Consider the following 17,735-nt stretch of genomic DNA (forward strand, 5'->3'; position numbering starts at 1 on the left):
ATTATCTCTGTATGTGCCCATAGCCCCCCAGGAGAGGAACAATGACCACGTGCCAGGGCACTCTGGGTGTACCAAGATGACGCCAACACTGTTCAGGTGGACTATGATGGCGGCCTGAGGGGAGCCACTGACCCTCTGACCCCTAATCCCCCGTATCTGAGGTTTACAAAGGGGGTGTAACAACATGGCGGCGCTGGCGGAGTACCAAGATGGCGGAGTCCAGAGAGTCGCAGCAGAGCGGTGCTGTGGGAGTCCCAAGATGGCGGCGCTTCCGGGACGGAGGAGGTGTTACCATAGCGATCCGGTCCCTCTCCCTGTAGGAGCCCGTCAGTGCGCCCGCCGTGACGTCACTCTCCCGCGACCGCCATCACCGACGTCGCCAGAGAGAAAAGAGCGCGGCCCGGAGACCGGGAAGGGGATGAGAGGACCCGGGGGACTGTGCGGAGGATCTGCGGACATGTGCGTGACCCCGAGGCTGTGTGTGTGACCGGGGGAGCTGGGAGATCCCCCCCCCCCTCTCCCCGGCTGTACCCCCGTTATACCGACAGTCATACCCTGCACCCCCCATTATACCGACAGTCATACCCTGCACCCCTGATCTATATCCTGCACCCCCCATTATACCGACAGTCATACCCTGCACCCCCCATTATACCGACAGTCATACCCTGCACCCCTGATCTATATCCTGCACCCCCCATTATACCGACAGTCATACCCTGCACCCCGATCTATATCCTGCACCCCCCATTATACCGACAGTTATATCCTGCACCCCTGATCTATATCCTGCATGACATCTGTGCACCCCCATTACACCGCTAATCATCTGCTGCACCCCTGATATATACCCTGCACCCCCCATTATACTCTGCACCCCCCACCACTTATATCCTACACTCCCTATTATATCAACAATCATCTGCTGCACCCCCCTCCCCGGCTGTACCCCCCAGCAGTTATATCCTGCACGCCCCAATTATACCCTGCATTACATCTGTGCACCCCCAATTATATTCTGATTATATCCTGCATGACATCTGTGCACCCCTGATATATACCCTGCACCCCCCATTATACCCTGCACCCCCCACCACTTATATCCTACACCCCCATTATACCGACAATCATCTGCTGCACCCCTGATATATACCCTGCACCCCCCATTATACTCTGCACCCCCCACCACTTATATCCTACACTCCCATTATACCGACAATCATCTGCTGCACCCCTGATATATACCCCGCACCCCCCATTATACCCTGCACCCCCCACCACTTATATCCTACACTCCCATTATACCGACAATCATCTGCTGCACCCCTGATATATACCCTGCACCCCCCATTATACCCTGCACCCCCCACCACTTATATCCTACACCCCCATTATACCGACAATCATCTGCTGCACCCCTGATATATACCCTGCACCCCCCATTATACTCTGCACCCCCCCCACTTATATCCTACACTCCCATTATACCGACAATCATCTGCTGCACCTCCCATTATACTCTGCACCCCCCTCCCCGGCTGTACCCCCCCAGCAGTTATATCCTGCACGCCCCAATTATATCCTGCATGACATCTGTGCACCCCCATTACACCGCTAATCATCTGCTGCACCCCTGATATTTACCCTGCACCCCCCCACCAATTATATCCTACACCCCCATTATACCGACAATCATCTGCTGCACCCCTGATATATACCCTGCACCCCCCATTATACTCTGCACCCCCCACCACTTATATCCTACACTCCCTATTATATCAACAATCATCTGCTGCACCCCTGATATATACCCTGCACCCCTCACCACTTATATCCTACACCCCCATTATACCGACAATCATCTGCTGCACCCCTTAAATAAACCCTGCACCCCCTTCCCCGGCTGTACCCCCCAGCAGTTATACCCTGCACGCCCCAATTATACCCTGCATTACATCTGTGCACCCCCCAATTATATTCTGATTATATCCTACACCCTCTGATTAAATTCTGCATGACATATGTGCACTCCAGTCATACTCTGCATCCCCCATCCCCCAGATCATACCCGGATTATATCCTACACCCCCCAATTCCCTGTATTACATCTGTTCACCCTCAATTATGCCCTGCCCCCCTGATTATATCTTGCACTCCCCCAATTATACCCTGCATTACATCTGTTTACCCCCAATTATACTCTGCATCCCTTACCAGTTATACCCCGGAACCCCTGATGATATATTGCACCCCCCAATTATACCCTGCAATCTCTCAATTATACACTGCATGTCTGTCTGTGCAACCTAATTTTTTAGTAGTGCACCCCAATGCTACTCTTCATGTCCATTTGTATTCTCTTAATTATGCCATTTACATCTGTGCGTACAACTACACTCTCAATTATGATCCACTCACCCCCAGTTCTTTACCCTCCCTGGTGTCAAACTCTTCCAAGCCTCCTCGTACCCGCAGGAATATCAACGCTATTGATTTTCAACAGTTTTCCACCTCTCTCCAACACCTTCTCTCCCCAATTTTTACATTCTCCTCCCCTGATCGGGCAGTACCCCATTTTCATGAAACCCTAGCAACTGCTCTGGATCAAGTGGCTCCAGCGACACTACATACTTCGCGTACAATTCGTTGCCAACCGTGGCACACTACAGTAACACGAACTCTACAAAAACTTTCTCGTAAAGCAGAACGTCACTGGCGTAAATCTTGTGCCTCTAATGATTTCATCACATATACTGATATCTACCACTCCTACAGAAATGCTCTGGACACTGCTAAACAAATATACTACCGATCTCTCATCTATGCTCAGGCTTCTAACCCCAAACGCCTCTTTAACACATTTAACTCTCTTCTGAATCCTCCCGCCCCAAATCCTCCAACTACCATCAGTGCACAGGATCTTGCTTCCTATTTCAAGGACAAAATAGATAAGATCAGGCTTGAAATGGTATCTCCCTTGACAAGCAATCTGCTCAATTCCTTTGTAGCACCCTCTGACACTCTCTCTTCATTTGATCCCACAAATGAAGGGGAAGTTTCTACTCTCTTCTCATCTTCCTACTCTACCTCCTGTCCTCTTGATCCAATTCCCTCACAAATGGGTATGTCCCTGTCTCCTGTGCTCATTCCCCCTCTAACTAAAATCTATAATCTATCTCTTTCTACAGGTATTTTTCCATCACTATTCAAGCATGCAGTGATTACTCCCATTTTAAAAAAACAGAATTCTGACCCTAACTCTCTCATAAATTACCGCCCCATCTCCCAGCTCCCGTGCCCCTCCAAGCTTCTCGAGAGAATTGCCTACACACGCCTCACACACTTTCTTACAGCAAACAACCTATTGGATCCTCTTCAGTCAGGCTTTCGCTCTCAACACTCCACAGAGACGGCGCTGACCAAAGTTGTCAATGATTTGATCACAGCAAAAAATAATAACCAATACTCTCTTCTAATTCTCCTGGATCTTTCTGCTGCATTTGACACTGTTGACCACTCTCTCCTCATACAAACGCTGCAATCCCTAGGTCTTGAAGGCACTGTCCTATCCTGGTTCTCATCCTACCTATCTAATCGCTCTTTCAGTGTTAATTTCTCTGGATCCACCTCTGCTCCGCTTCCTTTATCAGTTGGAGTTCCACAAGGCTCAGTCCTAGGTCCTCTGCTGTTCTCTATCGACACCACTTCTCTTGGAAAACTAATAAGCTCCTTTGGATTTCAGTATCATCTCTATGAGGATGATACACAAATTTATCTATCCTCTCCTGATCTCTCACCATCTGTGTTGTCTCGCGTTACTGACTGTCTTTCTGCCATTTCATCTTGGATGTCCTCTCGCCAACTCAAACTCAATCTTTCAAAAACTGAATTAATAATATTCCCACCCAAGAACAGAAGCTTCCTGCCTGACATTTCTATTTCTGTCGATAACATGACCATAAATCCCACCCCGCAAGCTCGTTGCCTAGGTGTAATCCTTGATTCACAACTGTCATTTATTCCCCACATCAACTCTATATCTAAATCATGTTACATACACCTAAAGAACATTTCCAGAATACGCACATATCTGACACAAGACACCGTAAGAACATTAATTCATGCACTCATCATCTCCCGCATCGACTATTGCAATTCCCTCCTTACTGGTCTTCCCAAAGGCAGACTTGAACCCCTACAATCTATTTTGCACGCAGCGGCAAGACTGATTTTCCTTACTAACCGTTATTCCTCTGCTGAGACACTCTGTCAGTCTCTACATTGGCTGCCTGTATTTCAACGAATCCAATATAAAATTCTTCTACTAACATACAAGGCAATCAACAAAATTGCACCGACATACATTTCCTCACTTGTCTCGAAATATCTCCCTACTCGACACCTCCGTTCTGCACAAGATCTACGTCTCTCCTCCACTCTCATCACATCCTCCCATTCTCGGTTACAGGATTTTTTCCGGGCTGCACCTACTTTGTGGAATTCCCTCCCTCGCACAGTAAAACTTTCCTCTAGTCTTCAAACCTTCAAGCGTTCACTGAAAACCCACCTCTTCAGACAAGGTTATGATATTCCTCAACCATCATCTTAATTTCCCTAGATTACCCTATTGCCATCCTCTACACAGCTGACACAAGACAACAACCCTCTGACCAACATTGCAACACACACAGCCCACTCAATACTTTTACCTTTGCGTTCTAGCTGGTGCATTGTGCAATATGATGTAGCACATGCCCTTGTGTTTCTAACTCCCATTGTCCTATAGATTGTAAGGTGGGAGCAGGGTTCTCTTACCTCTCTGTCTGTATGTATTACCCAGTATTGTCTTATTGATGTTTGTTCCCAATTGTAAAGCGCTACGGAATTTGCTGGCGCTATATAAATAAATGTTGATGATGATGATGATCCATCTTATCAGTAAACCCCAATTTACACAGTTAATGCCAATTTTATTGCACCAATTATACTTCGCTACATATCAGTACCCCAAATCTCCTTATGTCTGCGACAACACTCAGCATTTATAGAGCCAGGAACTGTTGTGCTATGCGTTCTTAACATGTCTGTATCATCATTTATTTATATAGCGCCAACATATTCCGTAGCGCTTTATATCACTGCACCTTCAATTATATTCTATTCTGCCTTACATCCTTCAGGTAGACGAAGAAGCACTGAAATGGCCCTTTCTTCTGTGTATGTTTGTGTGTGTGTATATATGTATATATATATATATATATATATATATATATATATATATATATATATATATATATATATATATATATATATGTGTGTGTGATCAGCCACAACATTAAAACCACCTGCATAATATTGTGTAGGTCCCCCTTGTGCCACCAAAACAGCTCTGACCCGTCGAGGCCTGGACTCTACAAGACCTCTGAAGGTGTCCTGTGGTATCTGGCACCAAGACGTTAGCAGCAGATCCTTAAGTCCTGTAAGCTGTGAGGTGGGGCCTCCATGGCCTGGACTTGTTTTTCCAGCACATCCCACAGATGCTCGATCAGATTGAGATGTGGGGAATTTGGAGGCCAAGTCAACACCTTGAGGTCTTTGTCATGTTCCTCAAACCATTCCTGAACAATTCCTGTAATGTTGCAGGGCGCATTATCCTGCTGAAAGAGGCCACTGCATCAGGTAATACCGCTATCATGAAGCGGTGTACTTGGTCTGCAACAATGTTTAGGTAGGTTGTACCTGCCAAAGTAACATCCATAGGAATGCCAGGACCCAAGGCTTCCCAGCAGAACATTGCCCAGAGCATCACACTGAACCCTACGGCTTGCCTCCTTCCCATACTGCATCCTGGTACCATCTCTTCCCCAGGTAAACGACGCACGTGCACCCAGACGTCCGTGTGATGTAAAAAAAACCAATAAATCAGACCAGGCCACCTTTTTCCATTGTTCCATGGTTTGGTTCTGGCAATCACATGCCCATTATAGATGACTTCCGCGGTGGACAGGGGTCAGCATGGGCACTCTGACCGTTCTGCGGCTACGCAGCCCCATAAGCAGCATTCACTTTTTCAGCAATTTGTGCTACAGTAGCTCTTTCGTGGGATTGGATCAGGCGGGCTAGCCTTTGCTCCCCACACGCATCAAGGAGCCTTAAGCATCCATGACTCTGTCACCGATTATCTTTCTTTGAACCACTGCACACCGGAAACACTCCACAAGACTTCCTGTTTTATAGATGCTCTGACCTAGTCTAGCCATCATAATTTGGCCAACGTTAAAGTTGCTTAGATGCTTCCTCTTTCCCCTTTTCTTGCTTCCAACACATCAATTTCAAGAACTGACTGTTCACTTGTTGCCTAATATATCTCACCCCTTGACAGGGGCCATTGTAATGAGATAATCAATGTTATTCACTTGTTAGTGGTTTTGTTGTGACCCATCTGTGTGTGTATGTATATATTTTAGACTAAACCAGCGACTGCTCTGTACAACTATGTGTTGGTCGAGGTTGGTGTCTAGGAACACATTTCCTTTTCCTTTCAGATCCCCACGATGAGGCACACCCCAGTTCAGCGTCATCTTCCTCCCTTCTCCAGCCACCTACTGCCCCCCGGAAAGCATGGGAAGCTCTTCCAGATCCAGGAAGACGGATACTGGGGGCGAGATGAGGAAGAGGAGTCACAGCTGAGGAAGTCGTGTAGACAACCACCCAGACAGAGGAGAGGGAGGAGACAGAGGCTGCGCATTATGCGCACGCTTTACCTGGGTCTTTGCAAGCGGACAATTACGCTGCCCTTCTACTGGAAAATATGGGGGAGCCTGGGGGGGAGGCGGAGACAATTGGGGGGCAGGAGAAGGGAAGGAGGAGGTGGCTCTGTGGGCATAGAGTTGGGAAAGCGCAGAGGATCTGTCGAGGAAACATCGTTGGACAATTATTTAGCTGAAGAGGAGACAGGTGAGGAAGTCCCCCACTCCTCCTCTTGTTGATGCCCCATTTCCCATCCTTACCAACTCTTTGTTTTCTCATCAGGTCCCTCACTCGGACTTCCCAATGGATTCTCTCCTCTCCCTGCAGAATCAGACACCATTCTCATCAGCAATGTCTGCAGCATTGGGACCCAAGAAAGCCCTGCCCCAAACGGACCCCACAGCCAAGATGGCTTTACTCCGCCTCCAGAAAAGGAGGTCTCGCCCCCTGCGTTGACGGAGGAGCATGTGGCGTGTGTACAGAGTGAGTCAATCACAATCTCCCCTCCCTCTCCCCATACTGTCAAATTGCACTAAAATAAATTCCCACAATATTTTTATACTCTATCTGAAAAGAGTGACGGTCTCTGTATACAAGTGTGTTATTGGTACTCCGGCGGCATTCCTTCAGGACTATGACAGACTGACAGTGTCGCTGCTCTTCTCCTAGGTATTCTGGACCAGTTTCTCCAGTCTTATGGGAGCCTGATACCGCTGGGAACAGAAGAGGTATTGGACAAGCTGGAGGATGTATTTCAGCAGCCGTTTTCTACCCCGGCAAGGTATGGCTTGGCCTGGTAGTAAGAGCATTGGGTGTACGCTTTCTGTGAGATGGGTGGAGGGAGATGTTGGCCTGCAGGCGTCTGCAGAGAGGAGACTGTACAATATGAGTGAAGCTTTACGTTCCAGATTGGGTAATAATTGCAATACTCTGCAGGAGAGCCGTTGTGCAGCACGTTATCCAGTCGTATCAGCGTCTATCTGGCAACAATCTGCTGCGCTCCTTCCGTGTTACTTATAAGAGGCATGTGCTAAGCATGGATGACCTGGGCACCCTCTATGGACAGAACTGGCTCAATGACCAGGTACAAAACAATACAAATTGTGTGTTTGTAGGAGGTATAGTGACAGAGCTGTGTGTGGGGTCTGAACAGGAATAGTAGAGAGATACAGGATGGAGGTGTAGTGACAGCTGTGTGTGGCGGATCAGTACAGGAATAGTAGAGAGATACAGGACAGGATGGAGGTGTAGTGACAGAACTGTGTGTGTGCGAGGTCAGTACAGGAATAGTAGAGAGATACAGGACAGGATGGAGGTGTAGTGACGGAGCTGTGTGTGTCTGTGAGGTCAGTACAGGAATAGTAGAGAGATACAGGACAGGATGGAGGTGTAGTGACGGAGCTGTGTGTCTGTGAGGTCAGTACAGGAATAGTAGAGAGATACAGGACAGGATGGAGGTGTAGTGACGGAGCTGTGTGTGTGAGGTCAGTACAAGAATAGTAGAGAGATACAGGACAGGATGGAGGTGTAGTGACAGAGCTGTGTGTGTGTGAGGTCAGTACAGGAATAGTAGAGAGATACAGGACAGGATGGAGGTGTAGTGACGGAGCTGTGTGTCTGTGAGGTCAGTACAGGTATATGGAATGAGTGGCAGTGTAGAATACAGGTATGGTAACGGCAGTATTTATGTGATGGGCATCACAGGTGTATGTGTCCTTTTCCAGATAATGAACATGTATGGAGATTTAGTAATGGATGCCGTGCCAGAAAAGGTCAGTATCTTCCAGTCTGGATTTTTATGAGTTAATTAATTTGGTATCTTTAGTCCCCTTCCTTTAAGGAGTAACCCAACCCAAAGAGATACCTTCCACACACCAAATAGTAAAAAAGTTAAAAAGTTGTGGCGCCCTGAAGGCTTGGGGTCTGAAATGCACGTACCCTGACTGATGTTCACCAAGTGTGATATTCATTCTTTTATTTTTCTCAGGTGCATTTTTTCAACAGTTTTTTTTATGACAAATTAAGAACAAAAGGATATGAAGGAGTGAAACGGTGGACGAAAAATGTAAGTGGCTTTTTCCTTTCCATGTGTCTTGTGAACCCCCTTATCTCCTAATACTTTGTAGCCTTTTATTCCAAAGGTCTAATGCCTGTTACATCATGTAATTTGTTGCCCGGGTTTCCACCTAACACCTTGTCGTGTGAATGGTCAATTTATCTTCATATAGCTTTCATCATCTTCTCATGGTGCTGCCTCAGTTTCATCCCTTGATATAGTCCGTTTCTGCACAGGGTCTTCTTACTTCGTGGGTTTTATTCCACTCCCACTTTCCAGCTAATACTGGCCACACACTTTACAATATCTGCAGCAAGTTCTTGGCTCAAAATCACAGCTTGTGCTCCAACGTCCAATGATCGGATGATTATCGAAGATGTTTCTAATTAGATGCGGTGGGAGCATGATTGCAGATGACCTCTATTGACCATAGTGACATGCTCCAACCTCCCTAGTAGGCATGAATGACGGAAGAAGATATCCAGCTTCTCGGCCCATTCAGTTGAATCTTGTCCACTTAGGTGTGTGGCCAAATTACACTGTTGATACTGTAACTTGAGGCAAGATCGTTTTGTGTGTGGCCAGCATAAATTAGGATATGTCGCTTACAATATACGTTATTACCTGTCTATACAACTTCTCAAACTGACGATCCCTATTTCCTCGGTTTCAGGTTGATATATTTAATAAGCAGTTCCTCTTGATTCCAATACACCTGGAAGTCCATTGGTCTCTCATCTGTGTGGACGTTCTTAAACGGACCATTACTTACTTTGATTCCCAGCGTACTTTGAACAGGCGCTGCCCCAAGGTAAAGCCTTTATGAAATAAGTAATTCCCTTTACCTGGATAAATATTATCAATGACTGCTATATATGTCATATTTAAGGAGTTTAGTTTTATTGGATATATTATAGCACTACTGATTTTATAGTACCATGCTACAATAAATGCTAGAAGACACGAGAATGTACGGAAGTTGGTGAATAATGATGTTTTAGAGCGTAAGATGATTTGTGGATGGGAACTGACCACACATTTCACCCAGTCTTCCTGTACGAATGTATTTTACCATAAATATTTCCTCTCGCATGTGGTAGGAATATTTTTCCAAATTAATGTTTTCTACCTCAATCTGAGAGGCTTATCTGATGCGGTTGTATTGGAGTAAAACTCTTGAAAGGTAACAATATCTCTGTGAAGAGCCTTGAAATGAATGTGATGCAGTGGACCAAACAATGTCCTATTGAGAAACCTACAATGTCTGCGCTTAGCAGAACTTGTTATATATTACTTCCTTCAGGTCCTCTACGTGTACGAACAGCCAACTGATCACTAAGCACGTCTGGCTTGAGCTCTCTATCGACTTCTGTATGACTTAAATGTAGAGGTCTGGAAATGGGGTAGATGTTTATGGTACAGGAAATGCATTGAGTGCATCCTTGGGGAATTCCAGGAGTAGTTAAATATATCTGCTCAGGTAATAGAAAATATTAATTTACTGAAGATGTGTGGCATATACCAGCGTGATAAAGAGGTCCGCACGGTTATCAAAAGAAGGACTGTAAGCGCTCCTGTGATACTTATTAGGGAATAGAGCTCAGGGAATATCCAGACACACTTTCATAGGACATTCTTTTCATCTGGGATACACATTATCCTGAGCTGTTTTGAGCCATTAAAAGTACTTGTATGTTTTAATTCTGTCGCCCTTTTCTTTTCATGAGGTAAACCATTTTGTAGCCTTTGTTTGGGTCTTCACATTTATCGATATCCTTTCAAAAGTTTGTTGTCCAAAACTGAATCCATACTGGGAAAGCTCTACAATAACAATCATGTTCAAGCGTGTTCTAGGAAGAATCCGTTGGAAGTAGCTTATTTTACAGCTCCCAATAACAGGACATTTCTACTCTCTTAGCATATAGCCAAATATCTCCAGGCTGAAGCAGTAAAGAAAGAGCGACTGGAGTATGTCAATGGCTGGAAAGGATTATTCAAAATGGTGAGTGCTGGATATTCCTGCTCCCCTGTATTCGGGCTCTTATCAACTGTGCATTGTTGCTCATTTATTTCGTCCTTTTCAGAATGTTGCAAGACAGAACAATGACAGTGACTGTGGAGCATTTGTGTTGCAGGTGAGATCGCTCACCCTCTTTTACGGGCTGCATATCAATGAGACCGAAGAGAAAAGACCATTTAATATCTTCCTGGTTTTTCTTTCTCTTTTAGTACTGCAAGTTCCTTGCTTTGGAGCTCCCATTTACCTTTGGTCAGCAGGACATGCCTAAACTTAGGCGCCAGATGTATAAAGAGCTGTGTCATTGCAAGCTGACTGTGTGAAACCACCTGCGATGCGGAGGGAGCATCCGGACTGAGCCAGGGTTCTATCGCATCATAGAGGGGCTCTATGTGATGGCTTTACTGCCCCACTCTTTGTCTGTACTGAGGAACGTCCTCCCTGACCCACCCCAGAAGGCTTTGTGTGGAGCATTCACTTGTAAATTGATTTGTGGAGTCTTTGAGTTTTTTAAACACCCAGCCAGGGACCCCCGTCTCCACCCTTTTTTTTCCAGCAGACACGTCGATGTCTTGCTAGACTTTTTCAGAGTTTCTGTAATACGCCCTCCTCACCCGTATAAAAAAAAAAAAAAAAACCCCCATGCCTTGTATTTTTTTTTTTTTTTTTTATTATTTTAATTGTATTTTTTGTTTATTTAAACGGTTTCTGGGGGAAAATTGTAGTTTTGTTTTGTTTTTTTGGCAGAAAAACAAGAAAATTGAAAAACAAATAAAAAGTTCTATAGATAATGTGTTCATACTGCTGCTCACACTGACAATATTTCCTTGTTTGTGAAAATATTTGTTGGGACTATGTCTTAGAAGGTAGATGATTACTCCCTCATTGCATTCATATATGGAATATACTGCATTAAAGGGAATAACCAGTGAAGAGGACTGCCATGGAAGGTAAATAAAATATTTAGAAAGCCCCTTTACCCACACAAAAATAAATGTGTAGATACCCTTAAATTTAATAATTTTACAGGTTTTTACAGTAATTGATTATATACATTTAGTATAAGGTGTTAGCTAGTTGTCTATATAGTTATGATAGATAGTAGTGTTGATATTTTATTGAATATGGTGAACGTAGTAATGTAATTCTATTAGGGGAAAACAGGGACATACAAATTAGACAACTTCAATGCCAATGTGAAAACAAAGGGTAGAGGGTCCTGCGTGTGAGAGAGCTTACAATGTCATGGGAAAGGGGCACAGGTAAGAATGGAGAAGGGGACAGTGAGGCTGTACCAGTGGCTTTTAAAGAGTGTTTAAAGATTTGTAGGCTGGGGGAGAGTGATAGGGACGATAGGTGTGTAACACCACGGCATAATTTGTAGGTGAAAGTGAGAGGTGGTTAGAGGAGATGAAGTGCATGAGGGACGGTTTTTTAAATGAGGTTTGAGATAGATGAAGTGGTATTGTTGAGCTTTTGGATTTGGATTCTGGAGGAATTGGGAGAGCCAGGGTAGGGATTTGAGTGGTGGAGCAGTGAGAGGAAGATCAGTTTTACTGTGACATTTAGGATGGATTGTAGTGGGGATGGGTGAGGGGAATACCAGATAGGAGGCAAAAGAACGGATCATCATCAACATTTATTTATATAGCAACTGCAAATTCCGTAGTGTTTTACAATTGGGAACAAATGCAGTAATAAAACAATACTGGGTAATAAAGACAGAGGTAAGAGGACCCTGCTTGCAAGCTAACAATATATGGGGTCAGTTGCGGGTACATCTTGGGTAAGAAAAGGAAGTACTCTAGCAATATTTTAAAGGTGAAGGCATCAGAACGGGGAAAGAGATTAGATGTGAGGTATAAACCATTTAGTGGAATAAAGTGTGACACCAAAGCAGTGGGCTTTGAAGATTGAGGTAATTATTGTGTTGATGGTGAGGGAGATTTCAAGGGAGGTGAGGACTGAGACTAGGGAAATGGATGGGATATGTTGAACTTTTAGGGAGCCTTGTGGCATTACTAGATACTAGAGAGTGGTTACTGGAATCAGCAAAATAGGTTCACAAAGAGGTGAGGTGTACAGGGAGGCTCAGAAAAGCGTTGTGGAGCCCCAAAAAATGGTGAAGATGTGCCATAGACTGAGACACTGAAGGAGCAGTTGGTTAGGTAGGAAGTGAGCAGGAAATTTAAGTCACAAAGGTGAAGGGTGTGCAGGAGAAGAGGGTTATCAAGTAGTTTGGAGAGAAAGAGGGTGGGTCAAAATATTTTTTTTTTATTGGTGAATGTGTATTTAGAGGATGATAGTGCCAGTGAAGAGGTGAGCTGGAACCAGCATGCAGTGGGGGAGAGGCAGTGGTGACGTTGGGAGGGATTAGGGTCAAGGGGGCAGGTATAATATCTTTATATAGGGCAGGGTCACTGGGTGTAATGTGATTGCATAGAGCAGGGTGACCAGGTGGAATATGGTTTTAGGGAGCACAGTAACATTGATTGTTTTGTTTCAATTGGACCTTTCAAGGGATGGGATACATTTGGCAGCAAGTGAACACTCAGTTTTTGAAGCTGATTTGTTGGAAGCAGGAAAATGGGCAAGCATAAGGATCTGAGAGACTTTGACAAGGGCCAAATTGTAATGGTGAGATTACTGGGTTAGAACAATTTCAAAAGGGCCGATTCTTGTGGGGTGTTCCCAGTATGTAGTTGTTAGTACCAGCAGAAGTTGTCCAAGGAAAGACAACCGGTGAACTGTCGACAGGGCCATGAGTTCACAAAATGCATTGATGCATGTGGGGAACGAAGGCTAGCCCGTCTGGTCCAATTCCCCAGCAGTGGTACTGAAGAACAAATTTCTGAAAAAGTTTATGCTGGCTATGCTAGAAAGGTGTCAGAACTCACAGTGCATAGCAGCTTTCTGTGTAGCTGCAGACCGGTCAGATTGCCCATCTTGACCCTTGTCCACCGAAAGCGCCTACAATGGGCACATGAGTTCCAGAACTGGACACCTTTTTTTGGGTTGCTTTCTCACCATCAGTAAGACTGTTACTGACCACTGCTAATGGTGTCATCTGCCACCAGACCGACTTGCGAATGCCAACTGCGCAATAGCTGTAGGACAGGACTGCCACCACCAGGCTCCTTCACAGCACCTGCAACTGCTTACTTCTGGGTTCCGGATCTAGCTCCTGCAGTGCCTCTTTACGGTGTGCTGACTGGTACCTACCGACTGTTTACTATGGATCAGGACTGCTGAGTAATTAGCAGGCGTTTACACAGAGATGCTGGGTTCAATGCAGGACAGCCGGGCAATGGATTAGAGTGTAAGATCTTATTTGTTGGTCACAGGACACATCTGGCCATAGGCAGAGTCTTGAGGCAGTGATGTATATTGCTCAAGGGTTCTTATAAAGGACCGTTACTCGTTAGGTAGAGGTACTAGAGATGATCTAGAAGTACAGATGGTATATACATTACATGGACAACAGGGCTCTTTTTATAGTTTTGCATACATAACCTGGCAGTAGGTCAGGGGTGGGCAAACCTGTCCTCAAGGGCCATATCCAGTTCATGTTTTTAGGATTTCTGTCTGTAGAAACAGGTGGGATAATTACTGACCCAGCCAAATAGATTAACTCAGCTGTACATGATTAAAGAAATCCTAAAAACATGAACTGGATATGGCCCTTGAGGACAGGTTTGCCCACCCCTGCAGTAGGTAGTCCATCCTCATGTTCCTTTAAGCAATCCATGCTGATTCATGCAGCCTGCATGTGAATTAACACCTTAAACATTGTTAATAGTGGGAATCTCCTCTCCACCCCTGGTGCCACTATGTCTAGAGCAGAAGATTTATCTTTAAATCTCCCATCTAAAAATACTTGCAGGGACCTTACCTCGGATCTGGCTCCCCCTGTAGTCGAAATTAGCTTCAGCAAGTAGGCAGCCAGATCCCAGGGAAGCAGTCTCCAGGGTACGGCTCCTGGAGTTCTCTGAGCTACAGTATGACTCTTGGCATGCTGGATTACCCATTCATTCAAATCCAAGATGCGCCACTGAAAGTCCCTGGAAAGCCACAGCAATGAGGCTGCTGGCAGAGAAAATGACAGGGCTGCCCGCTGGACCACCATGGAAGGTAGGAACATGTTTAATTTTATTAATTACACATTTGTTTAAATATATATTTTGTATATGCACGCTCCTGGCGCCCTCACTTGTTGGACCGGCTATTGTTAAGGCTACTGTATGGTATTTAATCCTGTTCTGCAGAATAAATCATCCTACTTCCTCTATGCCACCTTCACCTCAGGCATCTGCGAGGATGTAGGTTGTGGATCACTTCCTGATTCCTTAGTTGGCAAGCAGCAAACCGCAGCTACCGACTCCACACACTCATGTTATGTCTTCTACATATTGTTATGGATGGTTAGGCTGCCACCTACCATCCATATCAAACGACACCACGTAGATGATTTCACTTAGGCATTTTGAGACTGTGTATGGTCCACCCCAGGCAGCCTGGAGCTTGTTCTGACGCATGAGCACAAAAACAAATACCTTCTGCCCAGCCTCAAAAACTCTGGCACTCATGCCCTGTTCATACCAAGTCTACTACTTGGTCTTCTGCTAGGTTAGTTTGTACAAGCCCCATGAAAAGCTCTGACTGATCTCTGAGCTTTCACACTTACTGTGGCGCGGAGAAATCTCACATAAAAAACAGGTCGAGGGGTACTTTGTGGCCACATAGCAACTCAAAGGGTGAGAAACCGGTAAACTTCTGCAGTATCTCTTAATAAGCAAAATGGATGTGTGGCAGTTAGCGTTCTCAGTCTCCGCCCAAGTTAGCTGCTTTAGAGTCCCATTCAACTGCTCACACAGTCTGTCTGGGAATACTGTATTAAGAAGAGTCACGTTTTGACGCGACATAATTTTCCCCAGTCAGAACACATTGGGATGTCGCATAACTTCATCTGTGTCATGGTAAGTCGTTTTTTTTTAGGTCGGGGTAGTAGTCTTCGGAATTGCCATGTCATTGTACTCAGGATGGTCAGTATCGTTAAACTGACTACCATCATGGGGCCAGTCCATTATAGACCTTCATTGCATGGCCTTCTAGACTAGGGACCAAATTCTTGACCCACTCCCTTTTGAGCAAATCATGGAGTCCACAGAACATTTTCCAACACCTGCAAATGTCCATCAATATCTCCAATGTTATCAAATTTGGTAAAGTGGAGGGATCCTAAACTGGGCACAACAGATGGATGAACACTGTAGGAGGTGGTTGCCCACAACTTGATAATGAGCAGGCGCTTCATCCCAGAGGCTGTCTTTTATGGACTCTAGCTGGCACATTAGTAAAGAAGAGTTGCCATGAGGACGTTGAACTTGTGCCACTGGTTCATTCAGTGGGAGAGGGCTGTTGCTGGGAAGAGATACTAGATTCTGGGAAATTAATGAAAATATCTCTATATTTGGTGTTGGCCTCTCCTCTTGGTCAATGTTGCAACTAGCTTCCTCATCCATTAACCTGTGCTGCTCGTTCCAGGCCATCAACACCCCTTTCGTTTTGCTCTTTGTCACAGAATACGGAATTTCAATGTTCCTTGCTTGGGACGGAATTGTGAGGTTCACCTTGGACTTTATGCTGTATTTAGCCATCCTGTGCCCCTGTGCTGTAGGTACTTTTCACTTGAATAACTCGACTCTCCCAAACTGGTCTCCAGAAAACCACCTGGGATTATCCCACCAGATATAAACTGTGACTATGTGGACTTACTTTGCTACCTGTTCTGGGAGGAATCTTTCACAATTTATCAGGGTTACTTTCTCACTGTCAGTAACCAACTGTTACTGATCACGCCTAGTGGTGTCACCTGCCACCAGACACTTGCGAATACAAACTGTAATAGTTGTAGGATGATAGGGCTGCCATCTCTAGCATCCTTCACCGGCACCTAGAACCGCTTACTTCTGGGTATCTGATATAGCTGCTGCAGCATCTCTTTGCTGTGGACTGGCTGCTACCTCTTGACCACTTACTATGGATTAGGACTGGGTAGCAGGCAGAGTGTTGACACAGAGACGCTGGATTCAATGCAGGACAGCTGGGGATCTGATTAGAGTGTAAGCTCTTATCTGTTGGTCATAGGATAAAGCAGGCAATAGGTGGCAGGCAAAATTGAAGCTGTGATGTTTATTGCTCAAGGGTCTGTATAAGGACCGTTGCACACTAGTTGGAGGTAGAAGTGATAATCCAGCAGTACAGCTCTCTTCTTATCTTCCTACTCTACCTCCTGTCCTTGTGATCCTATTCCCTTGCAAATTGGTAGATCCCTGTCTTCTGTGCTCATTTCACCTCTAACTAAAATCTGTAATCTCTCGCTCTCTACTGGCATCTTTCCATCACTATACAAGCATGCAGCGATTACTCCTATTCTAAAAAAAACAAGTTTCTGACCCAAACTCTCTCTCAAATTACCGTCCCATCTCTCAGCTACCGTGCCCCTCCAAGCTTCTAGAGACTTTCCTATACTCGCCTCACACGCTTCCTTTCCGCAAACAACCTGTTGGATCCTCTTCAGTCTGGCTTTTGTCCTCAACAATCCATGGAAACTGCGTTGACTACGGTTGTCAATGATCCGATCACTGCTAAAACTGAACGCCATTACTCTCTCCTAATGCTCCTGGATCTCTCGGCTGCATTTGACACTGTTGACCACTCTCTTCTCATACAAACACTACAATCCCTAGGGCTTCAAGACACTGTTCTATCCTGGTTCTCATCCTACCTTTCTAATCACTTTTTCACTGTTAATTTCTCTGGGGACACCTCTGCTCTTCTTCCTTTATCAGTTGGAGACCACAAGGCTCAGTCCTAGGTCCTCTACTATTCTCTATCTATACTGCTTCTCTT

At 45.2% G+C, this 17,735-nt stretch overlaps 1 protein-coding gene across 1 annotated transcript; it reads left to right on the forward strand.

The window, feature by feature from the left end:
* Positions 1–260: 260 nt before the first annotated feature.
* Positions 261–11,629, forward strand: SENP3 (SUMO specific peptidase 3). The gene is made up of 11 exons (XM_075206155.1): positions 261–459; positions 6,546–6,957; positions 7,033–7,233; positions 7,420–7,531; positions 7,687–7,834; positions 8,475–8,522; positions 8,738–8,815; positions 9,480–9,617; positions 10,725–10,808; positions 10,891–10,941; positions 11,036–11,629. Exons 2-11 carry the CDS (start codon positions 6,555–6,557, stop codon positions 11,144–11,146), a joined length of 1,374 nt encoding a protein of 457 aa, XP_075062256.1. The 5' UTR covers positions 261–459; positions 6,546–6,554; the 3' UTR covers positions 11,147–11,629.
* The last annotated feature ends 6,106 nt before the right edge of the window (positions 11,630–17,735 follow it).

This window comes from Mixophyes fleayi, chromosome 4, assembly GCF_038048845.1.
Source record: "Mixophyes fleayi isolate aMixFle1 chromosome 4, aMixFle1.hap1, whole genome shotgun sequence".
NCBI classification, from domain to species: Eukaryota; Metazoa; Chordata; class Amphibia; order Anura; family Limnodynastidae; genus Mixophyes; species Mixophyes fleayi.

Bases quoted from the DNA above. Each gene is read 5' to 3' on its own strand.
- SENP3 (XM_075206155.1), top strand. From the start codon at position 6,555: ATGAGGCACACCCCAGTTCAGCGTCATCTTCCTCCCTTCTCCAGCCAC. The intron at 7,234-7,419 runs GTGAGTCAATCA...CTCTTCTCCTAG, and splicing joins GCATGTGGCGTGTGTACAGA to GTATTCTGGACCAGTTTCTC. The intron at 8,816-9,479 runs GTAAGTGGCTTT...CCTCGGTTTCAG, and splicing joins TGAAACGGTGGACGAAAAAT to GTTGATATATTTAATAAGCA.